This window comes from Scardinius erythrophthalmus (genome assembly GCF_964197995.2).
Source record: "Scardinius erythrophthalmus genome assembly, chromosome: 3".
Taxonomy (NCBI): Eukaryota; Metazoa; Chordata; class Actinopteri; order Cypriniformes; family Leuciscidae; genus Scardinius; species Scardinius erythrophthalmus.
In genome coordinates, this window is record NC_138223.1 from 34,804,150 (window position 1) to 34,827,683 (window position 23,534).

A 23,534-nucleotide genomic window follows, 5' to 3' on the forward strand; every position below is an offset into this window, starting at 1 on the left:
TATATATTATATATGATGGATACATTGCAATATCACAATATATATTAATTCCACTCACTTCTCTATAGAGATTTTAATTCCTTCATTTCATTTAATTTGTCTACTGGTTTAGTCAGTTTATTTTTGTACTTTTGACATATAATATAGGGTTTTTTTTTCTTTTCTTTTTTTCTTCTATTTTTCTTTTTCTTTTTTGCACAGGCAAGCATTATTAAATTGCTGAATTTTATTCTTCTTGACTCAGATGATCATGAAGTCATTAGTACCCATTGTGGCCCTGATCACACTAGTGTCCAGGGTGCAGGCTTTTGTGTCAGTCGGGGGTAGCGGAAACACCCATGTGACCATTACTAGTTCTGCTGTGATGGCAAAAATCCACGAGGTGTGTGAAGCAGTGGCTGAATCAGAAGGAAGAGTATTCAATCCAACGGTGAGTTTGTGTACAAATAGGGGCATAAAAAGCTGTAAACATGTAAACATGAATATTGTGCAATTCTTCTGAAGACAAATAATTGTTTTGAGAAATGTCATGTTCTACTCAAAATGATGATAACTAATTTAATTTTTCCACTTTAACACAGGGCCCATCACCTGAAGAGCTGCTGCGTGCGTGTCTGGGCACGGCCACAGGTGAGGTTTCGGGTGCCAAGTTCCGTACGGCACTGAATCAGATCTACATGCAGAATGGATTTTTGGACCGCGATTTCATGGCCAGTGCACCACACCACTTCAATAATGAGGCCTTCGCTGAGGGGCGCAACCTCATCATTCAGGGAACTGCAGCCATAAAAGCGAATGTCCGCACTGACAACCTTCAGTCTGCCAGAGAAACACTAGGGCGAGTGTGTCACACACTACAGGTGGGTGAGAGGGAGATACAGTCAGAGACTATGACAAGCATATTGCTGCAAAATTGCTCAAGAACATGGTTTTACTCATTAAACTATTTTAACACATAAATATAGTTTTTATAAGAAATTATTTTGTTTATGGATGCCACATGTTTCTCTAAAAGATGTTTTCCAGCAAATAAAAAAAAATTGGCTTTCAATATTAACTTTATATAAGACATTCAGTTAAGAATATTTGTCATATTTACACATTTACTGTGCTTCTTTTAAAGGGGACATATCATGCTAAATCCACTCTTTTAGCCCTTAAATGCATTTTGTTGTATATTTTTAGGTTTTAGAAGTATAGAAAATTTGAAATTAGTCTCTTCAGGTGTTTCGTTGATATCTTTATATTCTGTTTTGGCCTTATTTTTCAACCTGTTCCGATTTTTCTATTCTCTATGACGTTTTGTGAACAATTACGTCACAGTATTTGCAGCGGAACTGCCAAAAAAGGACATCGACTACCGGCTCAACACTTCGAGCAATCCGCCATTTTTATTTCTCGCTACGATTTTGTAGTCCAAGCTCAAAGATGCAGAACTTACGAGAGGGTAAGTCAAAATGTTCGGTTGTTGGATGTAGTAAGTAACCCACACGCTTCATTACACCGTCTCCCAGCATCAGAACCTCTTCGAAGTGCCTGGTTGAGTTTTATTTTTAACGGAAATGTACCCATAAAGTCATTTTTGTGTGCGCGAACGCGAAGCACTTCAAGGATAACTACTTCAGCAACAACAGGGTTTTTCCTGCATTGAACTTGTTTTAGCGCCCGCCAAAGCGATTTTTTTTGTCCCGCAAAAGTCTTATTTGATCGGTGAGTAATGTAGATGAACTGCTGCGCTTGTGACAGGGCGCATATTTAACTGAAAGAACGAGCAGAGAGAGAGACCCGGTCGCGCGCGCGCTCTCTCTCTCTTCCGAGCCAGGCGAAAGTGTAAACAAGACTTCACCGTCTCCAAACTAGGCGCTGTCTTGCTCTCTCTCCCTCGCACATATTAATCAAAATAAAACGACACGGTGGTAAAAGGTCGGAACACCAAAGTTTCATGTGGAGCATTCAGAGATATTTTTTTCCTGAATTACCGTGTGAATTGTGCTAAATAAGTTGCTTTATCTTTTCTGAAAATTGTTCTGGGCATTAAGCTGACATAAAACAACACTTTAATAAAACGAAAAAACTATCCAATGATGAAATGTTTTCTGTGTTGACACAAATCTTGGATGTCCAAAAGTTTCTGTGCCGCTAGATAATCGTATCTCTGCTATCAAACTACAGAAATGGCCGAACGGGGTGGAGTTGAACCGAGTGTCACCTCTACAACCTGGAGAGGGGGCGGGGTATGACGTGTCTCATTTGCATTTAAAAAGACTGCACCAAAACGAGTTGCTCTCAGACGCACATCAGAAAAGGGGTAGAAAAGGGGCCTGTGGAGCTATAATAATGAGGAATTCAGACCCAAGCATTGCAGTTCCGCTTTATATAGACCACAAATGTATGATTTATATGTAAAAAGGAACGATTTAAAAGCATGATATGTCTCCTTTAAAAATACAGTAAGTAAATATAAAATATATTTGTTTGTGTGTATATATATATATATATATATATATATCATCACAACTCTCTAAAGATTTTTAGCATGGGAATGGATATGACAATGTTAATGTATTTGGTATTGGCGGAATAGATCTGCTACATTGCTGCTGCTTCTGCTGTTGATTATTGCTGTTGTTGTAGATTATTATTGCTTCTGCTGCAGAGCAAGTACAGGAACTTGCTACTGCCAAAACATACGCTGATATGCTGCTGTGAGTATGTGAGACATACTGCTGCTGCACTTAAAGCATATATATAAATTACCCATAGCAGATCTATACAGGTGGAGCTGAGGAAGGTGAAGAGTTTTAGATAGACTCTGAAAACGCGCTGCAAACTGCTATACGCTAATTAAACAGCCATTTATGTTGTGATCAGCAAGCTCATTGGCTGCAGATGCGACATGTACCAATCAGCTTGTGCCAAGTATTGCCAAAAGTATTGGGACACCCCTCCAAATCATTGAATTCAGGTGGTCCAATCACTTCCATGGCCACTGTTGTATAAAATCAAGCACCTAGGCATGCAGACTGTTTCTACAAACATTTGTGAAAGAATGGGTCGCTCTCAGGAGCTCAGTGAATTTGAGCGTGGCACTGTGATAGGTTGCCACCTGTGCAATAAATCCATTCATGAAATTTTCTCACTACTAAATACTAAAAACTCAGCCACGAAGTGGTAGGCTTCGTAAAATCACAGAGCGGGGTCAGGGCATGCTGAGGCGCACAGTGCGCAGAAGTCGCCAACCTTCTGCAGAGTAAATAGCTACAGACCTCCAAACTTCGTGTGCCCTTCAGATTAGCTCAAGAACAGTGCGTAGTAGAGCTTCACGGAATGGATTTCCATGGCTATACACACTTCTCTATCTGGCAATCCGATGGACGAGTCTGGGTTTGGTGGTTGCCAGGAGAACGGTACTTGCCTGACTGCATTGTGCCAAGTGTAAAATTTGGTGGAGGGGGGATTATGGTGTGGGGTTGTTTTTTTAGGGGTTGGGCTTGGCCCCTTAGTTCCAGTGAAAGGAACCCTTAATGCTTTGGCATACCTAGACATTTTGGACAATTTCATGCTCCCAACTTTGTGGGAACAGTTTGGGGATGGCCCCTTCCTGTTCCAACATGACTGCACACCAGTGCACAAAGCAAGGTCCATAAAGACATGGATGAGCGAGTTTGGTGTGGAGGAACTTGACTGACCTGCACAGAGTCCTAACCTCAACCCAATAGAACACCTTTGGGATAAATCGGAGACTGCAAGCCAGGCCTTCTTGTGTCTCAGTGCCTGACCTCACAAATGCTCTTCTAGAAGAATGGTCAACAATTTCCATAAACACACTCCTAAACCTTGTGAAAAGCCTTCCAGAACAGTTGAAGCTGTTATAGCTGCAAAGGGTGGGCCAACTCCATATTAAACCCTACGGATTAAGAATGGGATGTCATTAAAGTTCAAGTGCATGTAAAGGCAGACGTCCCAAAACTTTTGGCAATATAGTTGAGCTGTGAATATCATCAGTTTGTGTTAAGGACCCATTAGCCTGTGCCATCCAACATTTCATGACATAACTAGGCATATATATATATATATATATATATATATATATATAACATAAGCTTTAATGTAACGTAAGCTTTAATATAATTAATATTATATTATGTTACTCCTTAATTTTAATTCTTTTTTTTTTTTGCAGGATTTTTATAGCCACAGTAACTGGGTCGAATTAGGGAACAAAAGTCCATATGTCAACCTCATCAGACCAGATCTCAAAATTGATAACATTGCAGGTAGATAAAGCCAGCGGGTAAGATTTATGAGAGATATGTGGAAAATAAAAACGTGGAGATAACACCATCTTTGTTGCCTTGTCCAATGTTCATTTGTAATAGCTCTTAATAATAAATGTTTAAAATGAAAACTGGAGATAAGTGAACAGGTGTCTTGGTGCATAACTGATAAGAGGTTACACCGGTGAGTATATATCATATTGTATGAGATTAATCTATGTTGACTGTTCCTTAAACAGCAAATAAGTAAATTAAGTGCATGTTTGTGATTTATGTGTGATGTATACTGCTGTAAATATAATGCATGTGCATTTGTTCATGTGTAGACTTTGCAATGCCAACATGCAGTGACTGTGCCAGTGGTACCTGTCCAAACCAGCTGCTGCCTGCTATTCTGAATGGGAAGTACCTCACTTCAGGATACATGGGCTTGTTCTCCTCTGACAAACCTCCAGGTGTGTAAACATTTTTTATGTTTATGTTTATACCAGAAACATGCATGGACATATATACTGTACAAAATATAAGGTGAACTCAAAATGTATTATTAACTACTTCCACTACTTTTTTTAAGCTAACTGATTAACTTGTGTTTGTGTCTTATCAGCTTCCTATAATGAGTTGTTTTAAGTTGTTATGTGCAAACGTTGTTGTAACTAGGATGTTGATGGTACGGTTGTAGCTCAAGTAATTTCTTAACACATCTTGCACTTTTTTTTTCTCTTTCTAATCAGAAAAACAAAGCCAATTTGTTATATTTTGTTCATAAGGTTCATAATGGTTTCAAATAAACAAAGTCCAAATTTACCAAAGGGAACTAACTGTGACAACACAAAATGAATTAAAGGGGAGGTATAATGGCATTTTCACAAGATGGAAAATAAATCTCTGATGTCCCCAGAGTGTGTATGTGAAGTTTTAGCTCAAAATACCCCACAGATATTTTATATAGCATGTTAAAATTTTAACTTTTTGAGGGTGAGCAAAAATGTACCGTTTTTGTGTCTGTCCCTTTAAATGCAAATGAGCTGCTGCTCCCAGCACAGAGGGCGGAGCTACAAGAGCTTTTGTCCTTTTACCTCACACAGACATGCACTGAAAAACCTTTAGCCTTTTATGTTCAAACCCGAGTCAGACAAAGATGGAGAGACTCAAGAAGAAGTGACAACATTTCTGAATGGTTAGTTTGTGAATTTAGGTAGCTTATGTGTAGTCATCTTCTAGTCATTGATTAGCATATTGAATTTATTGAAAGGATAGCCCCTTGAGATGTAACATCTCATTTTCAAGGGGGTCCTAGAAACACAAACAGAATAATATAACACAAAACACAACTACCTTACAAATATACAAAACAAAAGAAATGCTCAACCTGTCCCCCACACCCACAAACCACAGTTGAAATACAAAAACTCAACATCATACATCAGTAACATCAACATAAGTCCAGTTAATAACTGAAAATCCTTGGATTCTCAAAAAAAGAAAGAAGAAAAAAAGAAGAAAAATAAAAAACATGAACAGGTTATTTTAAGATAAGAAAATAAAGATAGCCTAAAGCGATTAAGGGAGGTAGTAGATCTCAGAGAAACAGATTATTCCAGTCAAAAGGGGCTTTTTTATATTCTGTCATGAATTTTAATTAAGTTTTGTTTTAAATATAGACATTAAAACAAAACTTCAACAAAACTTCAACAAAATCAACAAAAGCAGAGCTAACACATCTAGTAGTTCAAAACCTAACTTTTTTTAACTTTTTACCAAATTACCAAAATAAGACATCAGCTGCATTTCCCCACTTAAGAAACATTTTAAAAGTGATTAGAAGTGGAAGAAGTGTGTGGATTTGGAGAAAAAATATTCTTAAGTGTTACAATTTCATTATTTGTATTTTATGCGTATGTGAAAGGTAAATGTACAAAAGCACAGCAAATCAAACCTTTTGAGGTGCAAGTTAAAGGAGAAAACTTATTGTAAAGAGAATATAACGGTACACTCTCTTAAGCATATTTCATTTTTAGTTATATTCTATTGTTTATTATTTTAGTTATATTCTCTTTGAAAGGTAAATGTAGCCATGGTGGGGATACTGATTTCAGCAGTACCAAGAATCCTCGAGGTGGGATCAGTAAAGATGAACGCCATTCCCATACTGCTGATCTACACAATAATGCTGTGAACCTGGCATCTGAAGCCACCCTGGAGCTGCTGGAGGACATACGTGGAGCTGTAGGAAACAAGGACTACCTTCGGTATGGGGATAAATTCCTTATATACCTTTAGACATATTCAAATATTCTTTTTTTTTTTTTTTTTTTTTCAAAGGAATTAATACTTTTACTCAACAAGGACACATTAAACTGACTATTAAATTGTCACTTAGAATGATGATTTCTGAAGGATCATGTGACACTGAAGACTGGACTTATGGCTGCTTTAAAAGCTTTGCAATTACAGGAATAAATACATTTTAAAATATATTCAAACAGAAAACAGTTATTTAAAACGTTAATAATAATTCAAAATAGTGCTGTTTTACTGTGTTTTTGATCAAATAAATTTAGCCTTGGTGAGAATAAGTTTGGATAAGACTGACCCCGAACTTTTATATGGTAGTGTATGTAGCATTCCTAATTTCTAAGTCTAAATAATGTATATAATTATAAATGTAATGTGAATGCAAATGTAAAAACCATTAACCAGAATAATATTTTTTTCCTCCATTAGGCTGATGGGTATTGCACGATCTGCAGTACTGGCTTTTGTGATTGACACCACAGGCAGTATGGCGAAGGATATTGCAGAAGCCAAGAGAGTCGCCTTCAACATCATTGACAGTAAGAAAGGGACTCAAGATGAACCATCTGAATATATTCTGGTGCCGTTTAATGATCCAGGTGAGTGCAAAAGGGGTTTCCATTAAGCACTGGAATACATATCACATAGAAATATTTAGTAAAAATAAACCTTTTTAATTACTCTAAACTGTTTTTATTGATACTTTTCATTATTGAATGCAATTTAAAATAGGTTTATTTAATAGCATCATTTCTTCATCATCTTAGATTGTTTCCCCACTGAGTTTCTTGTTCTCTGTGAAGAAAAAAATTCAATTCTGCCTTAGAATTTGGTACTTTTTGGAACAGCCTTCGTGTTGGGAATGTGCCTGTATGGTGGCTTATAATGTTGCCTCTGTACAATTATGTACTTTTTTACAATTATTATGGAAAAAGTGGTTTATTTTTTTACAGATACAATTTGTATGAATTTGCAGTTTTTGGACCACTAATAAGAACCACAGACCCAAATGTAATGAAGATAGAGATCGCCATGCTCGAAGCTAAAGGAGGAGGAGACCTCCCAGAAATGTGCCTATCAGGACTTCAGGTACTGTGTTGTGTGGCCTTTCAGCTAGAGATGCACCGATGTATCAGCCAACAATCGGTATCAGACGGCCGATAAAAGCTATTATTTTCACTATCAGCCATTCGATTGTTTAAAAACAGCCGATGATTAGTGCCGATTGTATCCTGTCAATCAAAAGTGTGCGGTAAAACCATGACCGACTGCAACTCACAAGAAAATCTCTCGTGTTAAATTTAAGGCAAGTTAATGTGACAATAAGGCATTAACAGCTAAAAACATCTACATATAAAAGCAGGCTCAATTTGACCCTATGAAACACCCACAGTTCAAGCCAGGGTTGCCAGGTCTGCAGTTTTTCCCTATACTAAACATTATTTGTAGTGCACCTCTCATCCAATAATCGCAAATAGCTTTGTGCCTTGTTATAAAAAGAAACAAAGTGCTATCTTTCTAAATCGGTCCATTTTATCATGAAATTAAAACAATAAATGGTGTTTTGACGCTCTTAAATGTGACATGACAGATCGCTGTGGTTTTAGTTTTTAGTTTAACCTTTATTGTCATTAAGATAAGATAAGATAAGATAAGAATCACTTTATTCGCCAAATGCATCAGCAGATACACAGGAATTTGATATGGCCATCAGTAACACACAAACTCAACACACAAACATATATGCGTATAGCTGCAAAAAACATGCCTAAAACAATCAATCAAATAATAAAATAGTCCAAAAATACTGCTGGATCAGCTATTCATAAGGGAAATGGCTCTTGGAAAAAAACTATTTAGATGGCGTGAGGTCCTTGTCCTCACCGCCCTGTACCTTCTTCCTGAGGGAAGCAGCCTAAAAATGTCACTTGCTGGATGGGACTGATCAGGAGCAATTTTAGCTGCCCTCTTCCTGACTCTGGCCTCATACAGGTCGTTAAGTGACAGCTGCCTCTGTCCAGTCAGCCTCTCTGCTGTACGCACATCGCGCTGTAGTCTGACCTTCGCCGCATTGTGCGTTGTATACAACAAAATGTGATATCTCTCATAGAAATCAAACTGTATTCATCCATATTACCCACATAAAAACAATAAGTTAAACAATAAAAATAGCTTAAAGTGTCTTGTGCATGATATAGCAACAATATGGCATACATGTCCGTTTAAAATGATTGAAACAGCTGTGGGGGGATAGAGGCAGGGAAGAGGGAATTCAGTTCAAAAATGGCTGTTGGGTAAAAGCTTTTTTCAAGGCTCAGCTAAACAGACAGGAACTGCACTGGCGGCCCACAGAAGCGAAAGCTAGCGCATTTGCATCCACTATTCAGTGTGATAATCTTTGCTTTGTGACCGCATGTGCATCCTCCCAAGCCCACTTAAAGCTGCTCTGACTACCTGAACTTGGCAGAGCGCTTGATATACGCTCTTAATGCCCGAACCGGGCAGAGTAAGTGCAACTCTCGCTCGTCCTTCAAAACAGGAAGAGCAGGTAGATTAATGACATGTGCTCTGAACAGAGTGGAGAGCACCTTAGGTACGTAAACATGCCTTGGTTTGAGGACGACTTTACAGTCATTTGGCCCAAACTCAAGGCTCACAAAGAGTGCTTGCAAGTCACCCACTTGCTTGACTGACGCTAGGGCTAGCAGAAGGGCAGCATTCATCGAAAGCTCATATTCAGTCTGTCCTCCCTGGTTTGTCTGATGACCCGAAGGAGTAGCGCGACCAGGGGAAAGGCATACAGGGGAAGCGCAGGTTGCGCTGTGCCCATAAGAGGAGGCATCTCACCAGTTTGTACTGAGACCTCGATCTGAGTCCACCTTGGTGGTTTATGTACGACACTACTGCCATGTTGTCAGAGCAGACTAAGACACGGTGCCCTTTCAGTTTTGGTAGGAAGTTTTTGAGGGCCAGAAAAACCACCAGCATTGCTTGGCAGTTGATATGCTGCTGTTTGTCCATGCCCGACCAGGAGCCGGATGTCGCCCTGCCCTCGAACAGAGCTCCCCAACCCGTGCTGGAGGCATCTGTCAAGACCACCTTCCTTCTGGAGATCAACTCCAATTCTTCGTTGGTCTGGTACAGACGGGGGTCCTTCCAAGGGGCCAGGGCCATGACATAGCCGTGGTCCACCTTGAAACGAAGGTGGGCTGGAACCCGTGGTTTCAGCCAATACTGCAGGGGCCACATGTGTAGCAGGCCCAGCAGAATTACAGATGATGCAGCCTCCATTAGGCCCAGTATCCTCTGAAATGCTCTGAGGGGGAGTGATACCCCTACTCTGAAAGAATAGAGCTTGCTCCGTGGAGAGCCAGGCCCGCCTTTGGGCCAAATCGAGAACTGCTCCCAGGAAGGAGCTGGCCAACTCTGGCTGGAAGACTGGAAGGTTGATCCTGAGTCCCAGACATTCCAAATGGCTGAGGAGCAAAGACCTGTGAATATTCAACTCAGCCTCTGAGTGGGCCAATATGAGACAGTCATTGAGGTAATTCAGCATGCTTATTCCCTTCTGTCTCAGAGGGCCATATCCATGCACTTCCTAAAGGTGCGTGGAGCCATATACAGTCCATATTGGGAAGAGGAAAAGTTCTCAATATTTTTTATTTTGTCCGCTATAACAACGGTGAGTTGCATGGGTGCGTGAACATTTAAATGAATGGACCCAGTGCTTGCAACGAACACATCGCCTGCAACACCTGGAACAAGGAGTTGGGGGGCAGACTCGAGACTTTTTGGAGGGTGATCCGGCTGTAGGAGGCTCAGGAGCTTCTGAGTCTCAGGAAAAGGGTAGTGCTTGGCGGAGCGAGAGCGTCTATTGAGGCTTAGAGTCTGACTTGGACTGGGTGATGAAAGGTGCGGGCTTTGCGGGCTGCTGAGTTGGTTGATCATCTGGGCAGTTGCCTTTGTAGCGCACATAGCCAAGTCTGTTGGGCTGCTCAGCTCTCTGAAAGCAGCGGGGTCAGGGCCAGACGTTCATGGAGTGGAGGAGTTTGGCCTGAAAAACCTGGAGGACTGCCATGGAGTGGAGGGCAGAGCCCGTCTGACCTGCGAGGGCTGAAGTGGTCCTACAGGTCTTGGATGGGTGACTTTAACTTTCCATCCCAGGGCTGTGGGCGGGCAGAGGTGCGCAGTTTTTATTGACCACTCAACATGGTTCTTCTATTTTCTAACCTTCTGTCTCTCCCGCAGTTGGCTCTGACAGGCGCTCCCTCCTCCTCGCAAATATATGTGTTCACCGACGCTCCACCAAAGGATACATACCTGGAGAATATCATCACCGCCCTCATCCGCAGCACCAAGTCTACGGTAAACTGTCCATCGTTGTTTCACTTTCAGTCTTTGCCATCAACATTTTAACCAGTCCTCCATTAGTTTCCCACTTTTTCATCTCTCGCCATCTCTTTTCAGGTGTCTTTCTTCATGACGACATATAGCAGGAGGAGAAGGGCTTTGAAGTCAGGGCCAGATTTTCATGTGTATTATGACATGGCCATGGCCTCTGGAGGTCAAGCCATTGAGGTCCCCAAGTCCAGTATCTCTCAAGCCACTGATATCATTGTTGATACCTCCACTTCAACCCTGGTATGATCAGCGTCTTATAGTCATTTTGAAATTGTAAATATTTCACAAACAAAACAGTTATAACAGCTTACTGGTATAAATTATTAAAGCCGAAGTTTTTTCCTTGCAAATGTTTGCACGCTATGTCTTCTTCTGTCAGGTGACAATTCTTCAGCGCTCCAGGGATCCAGGACGTGTGGAGAGTTTCTCCTTCCTACTGGATGAGTCTGTGTCCAACACTACTATCTACATCACAGGAAGTAGCCTCACATTCAACCTACGCAGCCCGACAGGTAAATTCAAATCTGCTTTTAGTAGAATGCGAACCACATATTATTGAAAACTAAATTAAAGCATTTTTGTTAACTAAAATAAAAATGTAACTAACATAAAAATATTGTTTGTAACCAAACCATTTTCATGATACAAAAATTAACTAAAATTGATTTAAAAAAATTTCCATAATTCTAAAGTGAAGATCATGGTCACCCACTAGTAATGACTGAAGTCATTTTAAGCTTTTGAGGGTTTTGTAAAGTTTTGGATGGTAATGATTCAAATGTTACTACATCCTTCTAAAGGAATTACTAATTATTTGGATCAGTATTCTAAAGTGAAGATCACGGTACCCCACTAGTAATGACTCAAGTGTTACCAAAACCATCAGCAGGAATTACTATCCAGTACTTTACAAAAACCTCAAAAGTTTGCTATGATTTCAATCAATACTAGAGAATTATCATGTTTTTTTCCTTAGAATACTGATCCAAATAATTAGTAATTCCTTCCATTTGGTAATACTCGAGTCAATACTAGTGGGTTATCATTACCTTTACTTTAGAATTAATTATATATTATGCATTATTATTTTTAAATAATATTCATATTAACAATTAACATGACGACTAAACATTTATTTTAGAATTTACAGGCCCCATTAGCCGTCATTTTGAATTTCAGCTATCCCGATAAATTTGTATCATCTTAATTTCATTTTAGTCCAGGATAAGTCGTAGTGTCATGCACGTTTCCTGTCTAACCAGAAATGGGGAAAGAAACGTATCAAAATAAATGACCAGAAGGTTTAATATCAAAAGCAGAGGCAGGAAAATTGCACACTTATATTATGATATTATATATATTATTATATTATAAAACTTGAAACCTTTGCAGCCTGCCAGCATTAAACATGAAATACCACTAGGTCACAATGACACTGAGAAATTGAAATAATTAGCATATTAATATTGGCAGCCATACAAATGAAATAAACTGAATCTAGAAAAATCTGAAAATTTTATTAAAACTAACAATGTTAGAGTGAAATGTAAGTTATTGAAAAAAAAAGAAAAAAAAGAAAAAACACTAAATAAAAATGTAAAACTAGTATGTGTTGCGAATTGATTATATTATATTGTGCTGTACTCATTTGATTGATTGTTGATTGTTATTATGCACAGCTTCAATATAAGATATAAAAGTAAGTTCTTCCACTATTATCTATTTTAATGCACTTGCTTCCAGGTGTGTCTCAATCTAACACTGTTTCCAACGGACCTCTGGGAACAATTCAGAGTGTAGGAAACCAGCAACGGATCCAATTAAATGAAACTGAGATGGGCCTGTGGCACATTGACATGACGACAACTCGAGCCTACACCATAAAAGTGATTGGTGAGCCATCATGTACATATTTAATAAACCAATGCAATACAAAAGACTAAGGGCCCTATCATACACGGCACAATGCGGTGCCAGGCAAGTGTTTTTTGCTAGTTTCAGCCCAACGCAGTTATCATATGTCCTGCACCACGTTGCTTAAATTGCAAATGCATTTGCGCCCATTTGTGTGCACATGGGCGTGCTGGTCTGAAAACGAGGTGTGTTCAGGTGCATTGTTGGCGTGTTGCTATTTTGAGGCAGCACACAAACATGCCAAATATTAAAAATAAAAGGATTACAAATGTAAAAGATTATTATTGTGTACATAGGATAATGGAATCCGGCTTGTCCCGTAGATGGTCTGCTTGCACACTTTAACCTTGCGCACAAGCAGATCCGTTTCCTCTCTGGAGAAGCGTTCAGTCTTTCCACTTGCAAATTCCGCCATGTAAATAGCGAATCCACCATGACGCGAGCGCAACTGGCTTTTAAAGGAAATGACGCCCTTATTGGTTTACTGCACGTTACGCCCAAAACACACCCATTACTCATTAAGAGAATGGAGGGACAACACTTTTAGACCATGCATGGGGCGAACCAACCATTTTTCCCATCGTCAAACTAGCAAAAGTGGATTCGGACACGCCTTAAGTGCACTTACGCCATTCGCTTTAGAGTCGACCACGCGCTTGGATCGTTAAAATGGGGCCCCAAGTCTTTGCCAACCTGTTCTTCTGCCTTTGTAATGTAGAGAGTAAAAAAAAAAAAAATAATAATTTAAAAGAACATTCATTTTTCAGGTCAGAGTGCGATTACATTCATTTACGACTTTGTGGAGGAATTCAAAGGACCTCATCCTGGATATGCTGTCATTGATGGGCGGCCATCAGCAGGTTTGAACCACTGTTGTGGTCAACTATGAATCGATTCTTATTAAAAAAAAAAAACAAAAAAAAAAGTTATAATTATTTGCTCTTTATTCAGGCTCACCAGTTAAGCTGCTACTAACACTGACTGGAGAGAAAGGTCCAGAGGTTCTAGAGGTGCATGAGGTCGCTCTCATGGAGGTGTCTGGGGTCAAAGTGTCTAATGGAACCATAGAGAAAATGGGTGGTGGAGATTTCCTAGTTACTGTGAAAGAAGTTCCAGAAGGAGAGTTTGTGGTCTTGCTAAAAGGAAAAGACAAGACTGTCTCCAGCCTGTTCCAGAGGCAGACCACCACACAGATGTCTCAGTCCAAAGTCACTGTCAAGGTACAAACTGCATTCTTTTTTGGAACATGACACTTTTCAAAACTAAATTATTTGATCTATTATGCCACTCAAAACTTGTGAGATGTACCAAAAGTTAGACAGCATCTTCAGATATGCTGCCTCTTCACTCAACTCTGACAAGAATAGTTATCTTAAGAGGCAGCATATCTGAAGATGCTGTCTAACTTTTGGTACATCTCACAAGTTTTGAGAAAACTGAATGGAAACCATGACAAGCAGAAAGATTAACACGACATTACTCGACCAGAGCTAGGAAACACTCAAGGGAACATTCAATGACGATCCAGCACAGGACTGCAAACACAAGGAGAATAAATATGGAGAGCAAACAAAGCAGGTAACGAGGGAGGACAGGTGGGGCAAATGAACCAATTAAACCAACTCTTAAGCCACGTGTTCACACAAAACATGACAACATTAAAGCACACAGCTAGTGTAAAACACAAGCTACACAGCACAAGACAAAACATGACATGAAAGCACAAAACACACGGACAGAAGAGCACAAGAACGAGCAAATGCTCATTCCATGCGCTCACGACAGAAGACAAACAAACACTGAGCATGAATGTCTGAATCCCGATACCAAACATGAAACCAGGCACACAGACAGACAAGAAAATACAGGAGTGGCAGGGCTCTGTCACAAAACCAAGAAAAACTTGGTCCCTAATGAGGCACACCGAAAACAAGACAGGAACATAACACAAGACCGATACACAGCAGACAACACAAGACAGGATTATCACAAAGAACAAAGACCAGCACACCAACATGACAACATAAGACAGAAAGGGATCAAACTACAGAAACAAGGAGAGGAGGGGAGCCAAGTCAGAGCCAGCGGGAACATCCACAAAATCATAAGGAGGAATCAGGGAGGGACGGGCGGGTTGAGCCAGGGAGGCTCCAGCGGGTCTGGAGTCCTGGCAGAAGGCCAGGGTGGAACCGAAGGGACAGACCATGGGGGCTCCAGCCAATCAAGAACCCCAACAGATGGCCAGGCCAGGACTGGAGTGAAGGACCAGACGGACTCCGGCAGGTCTGGAGACCCGACAGAGGATCAGGACGGAGCTAGTGGAACGGACCAGGCGGATTCCGGTGGATCTGGAGTCCCAGTTGAGAGCCAGGGCGGCGCTGGGAGCATAGGCAGAGCTGGCATGACTGGCAGCAAGGGCGGGGCCGGCAAGGCAGACAGCAAGGACAGAGTCGAATGGGTAGGCAGAGCTGGCAAGGCAAGATGCTTGGGTGGAGCCGGCAGTGCAGGAAGAGCAGACTGGTCAGATTTGGGGACGTTAGGGTTAGACATGACAGGGACCAGGGTGAGAAATGGGAACATCATAAAGAAACAATAATGGGGTTTATTAATAATAAAAATAAAACAAAACCTACCCCGAGAGTGAGAAGGAAGGAAGGGAACATTCAATGACAATCCAGCACAGGACTGCAAACACAAGGAGAATAAATAGGGAGAGCGAACGAGGGAGGACAGGTGGGGCAAATGAACCAATAATCATGTAACAAGATGGGCGGGGCTAGATATTCACAGGAGATTGTCATTGTGATTTGTTTTACTGGCCATGTGCTTGTGTTCTAGTCATGTTTGTTGTGAGGACATGGCTTTTCATGTGTGTTTCCTTGTGCCATGTGCTCAGAACAAATGTGACTCGAACTTCCAGAGCTGCCAACTCTCACGCATTCACCGTGAGACTCAAGCAATTGACACTTTTCACATGCTCTCACGCAACACATCCATTTTCGCACGCACAGAAAAATCGCAAAGCAAAGAGGACACGGAGACCGTCAGACTAGACAGTGCAGGTTACTTATGATATAAAAAAAAGTCTCAGCTCTCAGATTCTGTCAATTTTATTACGAAATTCAAACAATAAATGCTGTTTTGGCGCTTGTAAATGTGACGCGACAGATCCCTAGCGGCACATGAACCGATCATCTCTACTAGCTAATAGTAGCCTAAATAAACACGAATGAACAATGTTGAAAGATACAGTACAACTTACCGAAATGTATATTCCTCATACATAATATTTATCAATCAGTGTTTTTTAACTGCGGAAAGGGGTAAATAAAACAGCTGGAGAACAATTATGTCACATAACATTTAGGCTACCTCAGGAAAGCAATAATGACCATAATATAGGCTATAGCACGTTAGTTGGCTAGAAAAAAAAGAGCTATAGAGAGTATTTTGCTAAATATGTGTACTATATTACATATATATTTTTTAATATTTTTACTTATATCATTAAAGTTGTTGTAATTATAAAAAACGCATTATATTTAATTTGAGTTATTTTTAACCTTTAACCTTAAATAAAACTACCAGCTGATAGGGCTCTCTGTTTACAGCATTAGAGCATTATTAGCATGAGATATTTATTTTTCTTGAGAAAAAATTGCACCTATCTTGTGTAGCCTACCTAATCCATTATTTATCCAAATGAGTCAATATTAAATCAAATCACAAGAATTTAACTGAATTGAAATCGTGAAATTTGTGTCAAGCAATGATAAAAAAATGTAGCTTATAAGAAATTGTACTATGTAAACATTGTAACATGTTGTCACTAAACCTAATAAAATTCAGCTTAGTTACTAAACTAAAATGTTTTGACAATCACAATACACTTATTGTGATGGAAGATTTGTTTTTTAAACACCCAAACCTTAATGCACAACCTTTTCATAACAATTTTGTATCACTCTCAGCAAACATATCACACTCTCTAAAGATGTACTCTTGATGATGAAACATACTTACTGTAAGATGAAATATCTATGTATAAAATTACCCAGAGTATGTGGTTTTGTCACAGATCAGCCTTGTCACCTCCTCTGCACTACATTTCCCATCACCCCCTTAGCTCTCACCTGCACGTCATTCATGATCACACACACACCTCCACCTCATCATTACCCTCATCACTGCCTCTATTACAGACACCTCACCCCAGCTCATTGTCCAGTCTCGTTTTCACATTGTGGACTATCTCCCTGTCTCGTCCTTCTAGTGTATCCATTCCCTCATGTGTTCATCTGCCTCGTCACCCACACTCCACTTATTGTTCAATAAAACGCCCTGTTTATCACCCATCATCCTCTCCTTGTCTGCATTACGTAACAGGTTTCAGTTGTTCATATTTTTTTGTAAAATGACAATATATTTTAGTATCAAATTATTGATGAATCTTGATTTGTTTGTGAAAACGTTTATACTCAGATGTGTGCATATACACGGTGAGTGAATGAGACCCATTGTCCTTAAAAATTATCAACAAAACTAGTTAATTTAACTTAGAAATTGATTATGCTCAATCTTTGTTTGTGTGCTGTATTTTTATGCTTATTTAAAGTCACCATGAAATGAAAATCCACAATTCTTGTTTTTAATGGAATATTGCAGTATTTATTATAAATGGACATTTTATCCATGCACATATTTATTTATTTTTATTAATGTGCCCTCGTAATCTTTAATCAAAATAACTTTACCTCCCACTTGCAGCGACATCTCTTGTGTGGAAATCGGTCGCTTCCAAGGTTCCATAGACCACTTCCTTTAGAAGGCAGTAGGCAGCTCACTAGTTGTTTGAACAAATCTATTTTAATAATAATGCTATTTTCTGGAATTGAATGTCTTCTCTTTGGTTTTATGTCTCCATCTATAGGCAATAGCGGACAGCTCCATGCTGCCAGGACAAGAATTTAAACTAAATTTTACTGTTACAACCAACGGATCAAGCGGTACCTACACAATTCTTGCCAAAAATGACAAAAACATCACTATCATACATCCATCAACGTAATTTCTCCACTTACTTATCAAATCACTCAGTGATGATTGACGAACAAGCTTTTATTGCTTTTCTTATCAAGAGCAAAACTCTGATCCACAGTTCTGTTTCTTTGTCATCGCAGGCTCAATCTGCAGAGTGGCGGCAGTGCTCAAGGGACAGTGTCTCTCACTCCTCCTGCTGATACGGTCTCAGGCACAGATGTTACGCTAACCATCGAGGCAGAGGGACCTGGAGGAAGTGATTCTAACTATGCTGTCGTTCGCCTTTCTGTTCTCTCCAAGGTAACCTCACATGGTTTCAGAAAGACTATTGTTATTTTTCAACAAAACACAAGACACATGAGTCATTTCAGTCATGGATTCTCCACTGATTTTGCTGTAGAAAAAAGCAAACAAACAATAATATCAAACAATTATATTTATCAGATCCACCAAAATGCAAAATTGTTAACATGACAGAATTAATAGGAAAATGGATCATTTAGATCTAAATTTCAATGGCAGCAAATAATTGTCCACACAAAACAAATTTTGGTTGACCTATATTTAATATAACGTTCAAAAGTGTGTGGTAATTATGATTTCTTTTTAACCCTCTGGGGTCCTTCGGGTCCAAATGGACCCGAAGCGTTTAAATAAAAAAAAAAAAAAAATCATAGCTTCATCGGAATGGTCCGAAATTTGGTGACTTTGTTGGTACTTGGTGTATGAACACCCAAACAAAATGGGGACAGGATTTGAATAGTCTAAGTGGTTGTAAAAAAAATAGTCACACTCAGGACCTTCGGGTCCAAATGGACCCGCCATAGGAAATGAATGGGAAATTGGCAAAAATGTGACAATACAGAGTTTTTTTGTGCGTACAATCTACAAATCAGCCACGATCCAGAAAAAAAGCACACAACAGTGAAGGGGTGAATCTATAAAACATCAAGAGTGCAAAACAGACACATACACACACACACACACACACACACACACACACACACACACAAACACACTTTTATACACATACACACTAATAAATTCAGATTACAAAAATCTGTTTTGAATTTTTAAAAATCACAGCTTCATCGGAATGTTACGAAACTAGGTGACTTTTATGGTATTAGGTATGTGAACACACAAAAAATATTGAGGTCATGATCCAAGCATGCTAAGTGGTCGTCACACTTCTGCTCTTTGGTCAAAAATGACCCCCATAGGAAATGAATGGGAAATTGTCAAAAATATGAAAACACAGAGTTTTTTGTGCATACAATCTACAAATCAGCCAGGATGCAGAAAAAAAGGACTCAACAGTGAAGGGGTGAATCTCTAAAACATCAAGAGTGCAAAACAGACTAAATCTGTTCAGGCAAAAATCACTAGAATTCTCAAGCCTTTCTACAGAGAGCTGTAAATCCACTAGTGGTAAAAATGTGCTATTGCGTGATAAAAATGCTCAGTGTGTCCACCAGTTGGCGCCCATCTCATTTCAAAAATTGCTTTCATGAGGCCTAGGCTTGACTCTAAAATGAAATACAGCTTTAATAAAAAATAAAATAAAAATTATATATATATACAAAATTTCTATTATATTCAATGGGAAAAAATGGGTCATAATTATTGCATAAATATTAATTATAAATCATAAAATTATCTCAAAACACCAAAAAAGAAAAGAAAAAATATTATAAAAAACAAGTAAAAAAAAAAATATATTATGATTTTTTTATATATTAATCCCGCCCTCCGGGTCCATTTGGACCCGAAGGTCTCAAGTGTGACTGTTAAACGAAGGACCCCAGAGGGTTAAAGAAGTTAATTATTTTATTCAGCAAGGAAGCATTAAAGGGATACTTCAGGATTTAGCATTAAGCTTTGTATTAGTAGAAAACCTGTAGTATTTTCGAATTACCATGCTTTCCACCCTCATATCCCCCTGAGACAAGAGATTTATGTATTTTTTGTCTGGAAAAAATCCTCCGATGACGCAAAAATCATCATTTTGCGTCATCGGAGGATTTTTTGGCCAGAGGCTAAAGACTACAGCCAGTAGATGGCGTTGTTCCGCATGTTTTCAACCCGCCCATAGAGGGTGGGATCTCGCTCACAGAATGTACAGTGTCAGTGTCAGCCGTCTTTCTTTGGAAGCTAAGCTAGCAGGCTCTTGTTCTGTGGAGAAAGCTGAATAGTAGGAGAAAGCTGAGTAAATAGGGGTTATACCATCCTCCTTTTCCCGGACTTGTCCGGCGGGCGAGATAGTTCAAAATGTCCGGGATTCAGTTTTTGCGTTCTGCGGTCGCCATTCATTGTTTACATGCACACATTTTGTTTCAATCTAACTGAATTCATTCCGATTGGTGAATCTGAATGTAGTGTTTACATGAACGCTAAACAAGTGATCGGTTGATGTGCGTTTTACCATTGCTAAGAAAATTCCCGCACCTCCGTGAGAGATGCGAGACCCGGCGCGTCTCAGTAATGACGCCACCGGCCTCGCGCCGTTCTCCCGCGGCCGTCAGCCTCATCCTGCTCGCCACAGTAAACATAATGAATGAATGGCGACTGTAGAACGCAAAAGCCGAATCCCGGACATTTCGGACGATCTCGAAATCCCTGGCAAACTTATCACGTAGGCTAGCCTTGTTGTTTGTTTTCAACTGCGCTCCCTTACCGGTAGGCGTGGCCTCCTTTAGGCAGCGAAGCAAGTGCATTCTGGGAGTTGTTGTCTTTCATCCACATAAGCCAAAAATACATTTTCTGGCTTTTCTCAGTCTAGAAAACTCTAAATTAAAAAAATTCTTCACATTTCTTCTACTTAAATGACCTATTTTAAATACACATTCATCTTCCCAGAGGTGAAGTATCCCTTTAAATTTATCAAAAGTTACCTTCTTTTTTTTTTTTTTTTTTTTTTACATTGTTACAAAATAGTTATATTTTAAATAAACACTGTTCTTTGCTAAACTTTTCCTCAAATAATCCACAAAAATATTTGTGTATATTTATATATAAATAAAGCAACACAACTGTTTTCAACATTGATAAGAAATGTTGCACCAAGTCATCATATTAGAATGATTCATGAAGGATCATGTGACACTGAAGACTGGAGTAATGATGCTAAAAATTCAGCTTTGCCATCACTGGAATAAATAACAATTTATTTAAAATTGCTATATTAGTTCAGAATTTTATCGTTTTTACTGTGTTTTTAATCAAATAAATGTAAATGTATATTATAAATATTATATATTATATACAGTGGTGGTCAGAATTAATGGCACCCCTGGTAAATATGATAAAAAAATGGCTGTAAAAAATAAATCTGCATCGGTTATCCTTTTGATCTTTCATTAAAAAATGTTGCAAAAATCTAACCTTTCATTGAAGTAAAAGAATTGAAAGTTCGGGGTAAATCACATTATAAAATAAATGCTTTTCTCCAAAACACGCTGGCCATAATTATTGGCTCCCTGTTATTAAACACTTTTTGCAACCTCCTTTTGCCAAGATAACTGCTCTGAGTATTCTTCTATAATGGCTGATGAGTTTGGAGAATAACTGACAAGAGATCAGAGACCATTCCTGCATACAGGATCTCTCCTGATCCTTCAGATTCACAAGTTCATGTTGGTGCTTCTTCTCTTCAGTTCACTCCACTCATCAGGTCAGGGAACTGGGACGGTCATGGCAGAAGCTTCATTTTGTGCTCAGTTACCCATTTTTGTGTTGATTTTAATGTTTGTTTTGGACCGTTGTCCTGATGGAAGATCCAACCACGGCCCATTATAATTTCTAGAAGAGGCTGTCAGGTTTTGATTTTTTATCTGTTGATATTTGATAGAATCCACAATGCCATGTATCTGAATAAGAAGTCCAGGACCTCCAGCAAAAAAAAAATAGGCCAAGAACATATAAGATCTAGCAGTATATTTAACCGTAGGCATGGGGTACTTTTTATCCCTGTTTGCATCAAACACATCTGGTGGTTTTGCTGCCAAAAAGCCCTTTTTTTGTTTCATCTGACCATAGAATCCGGTCCCTTTTGAAGATCCAGTCGTGTCTGACAACTGAATATGCTGGAGTTTATTTTTGGAGGAGCGAGGAGGATTTTTCTTGAAACCCTCCCAAACAACATGTGGTGATGTAGGGGTTGTTTGATCATTTTTTTAGGCTTTCTGACCCCCAAGACTCAACTAATCTCTGCAATTCTCCATCTGTGATTATTGAAGAGTCTTTGGCCACTCAAACTATCCTCCTCACCGTCCATTAAGACAATATAGACACACGTCCTCTTCCTGGCAGATTCGTAACATCTTTAGTTGATTATAACTTCTTAATTATTGCCCTGATGGTCAAAATGGGGATTTTCAATTCTTTAGCTATTTTCTTACAACCACTCTCTATTTTGTGATGCTCAACAATCTTTTGATGCACGTCAGAACTATATTCTTTGGTTTTACTCATTGTGATGGATGATTAAAGAGATTTGGCCTTTGTGTATTCGTCATATTTAAACTCCTGTGAAACAAGAAGTCATAGCTAGACAATTTCATGTTCCTAGTCACCCTGGTGTGCTAAATAAAGGTAAATATTAATGGGAATATACTTCAGAGATATTTTACTCGTAAAAAAAAATTCTAGTGGTGCCCATAATGTGATTTCCTCCCCACTTTCAATTCTTTTACTTCAATGAAAGGTTCGATTTTTGCTAATTTTTTGAAGGAAAGATCAAAAGGATAAACAATGCAGATTTATTTTTTTTACAGCCATTTTGATCATATTTACCAGGGGTGCCATCAATTCTGACCACCACTGTATATGCCAAGTTATTCTTCAGTAAGCTGTTGTTTTAACTCATCCTTTACTGTTCCGCCCAGGTGACTGACTTGACACCTCCACAATGTGAAATTGTCGATGTACAGGGTACTTGCTACGCCTCCTCTTGCAGCTCATCAAACTGGGAACTGTCTGTCAGCATCACAGACGGTAAAGGCACAGGCATCGAGAGCATTTCCATCCAGCAAGGCAGTGGAAATTTTACCCAGAAGGAAGTGGAAGACAGTGTGATGGGTCTATATGAGGCCTCCTGTTGTTCAACTTCCGTAACTTTGTCCGCAGTTGACAAGGTTGGGAATGTGGGCAGGTGCCGTTACACCATGAAGTCTAGCGCAGGCTCTCGCCTCATCAGCATGTCCCTCCCTCTGTGGGCATCTCTGCTTTTATACGTTTTTCTACGTGACGCATTCCCTCTGTAATGACATGGAGTCCATCAACCAAATACACAATCATCCTATCATTCTCTTTCTCATTCCATCCGTCTGTAAAAATATTTTTATAAAGCTTTCTCAGAGCTGTGAAATCATGTAAAACAAAGCATTTCACCCCAATTAGGACTATAATGAAGAACCATGCTGCTTATTCAGAACCTACAAACATAGATTAAAGTTTTATGTGACCCCTTCTGTAAATAAGTCTAACTGTTAAAATTAAATCCATGATAATAGGACCAATCCTATTATCATGGATTTAATTTTAACAGTTATAATTGTCACATTTCTTACTAGTTTAGTGAAATGTTTTCTGATGATTTGTTTA

The 23,534-nt window shown here is 39.2% G+C and overlaps 1 protein-coding gene across 1 annotated transcript; it reads left to right on the top strand.

Moving 5' to 3' along the window:
- Positions 1 to 244: 244 nt before the first annotated feature.
- vwa11 (von Willebrand factor A domain containing 11) lies at positions 245 to 23,326 on the top strand (the record flags this gene model as incomplete). Its single annotated transcript, XM_081360239.1, has 16 exons — positions 245 to 430; positions 582 to 860; positions 4,184 to 4,277; positions 4,604 to 4,732; positions 6,343 to 6,529; positions 7,005 to 7,174; positions 7,552 to 7,664; positions 10,824 to 10,940; positions 11,043 to 11,216; positions 11,356 to 11,488; positions 12,720 to 12,869; positions 13,658 to 13,750; positions 13,842 to 14,110; positions 17,821 to 17,954; positions 18,071 to 18,230; positions 22,817 to 23,326. The coding sequence occupies 16 exons, from the start codon at positions 245 to 247 to the stop codon at positions 23,192 to 23,194; spliced, it is 2,766 nt and encodes a 921-aa protein (XP_081216365.1). The 3' UTR covers positions 23,195 to 23,326.
- Between the last annotated feature and the right edge of the window lie 208 nt (positions 23,327 to 23,534).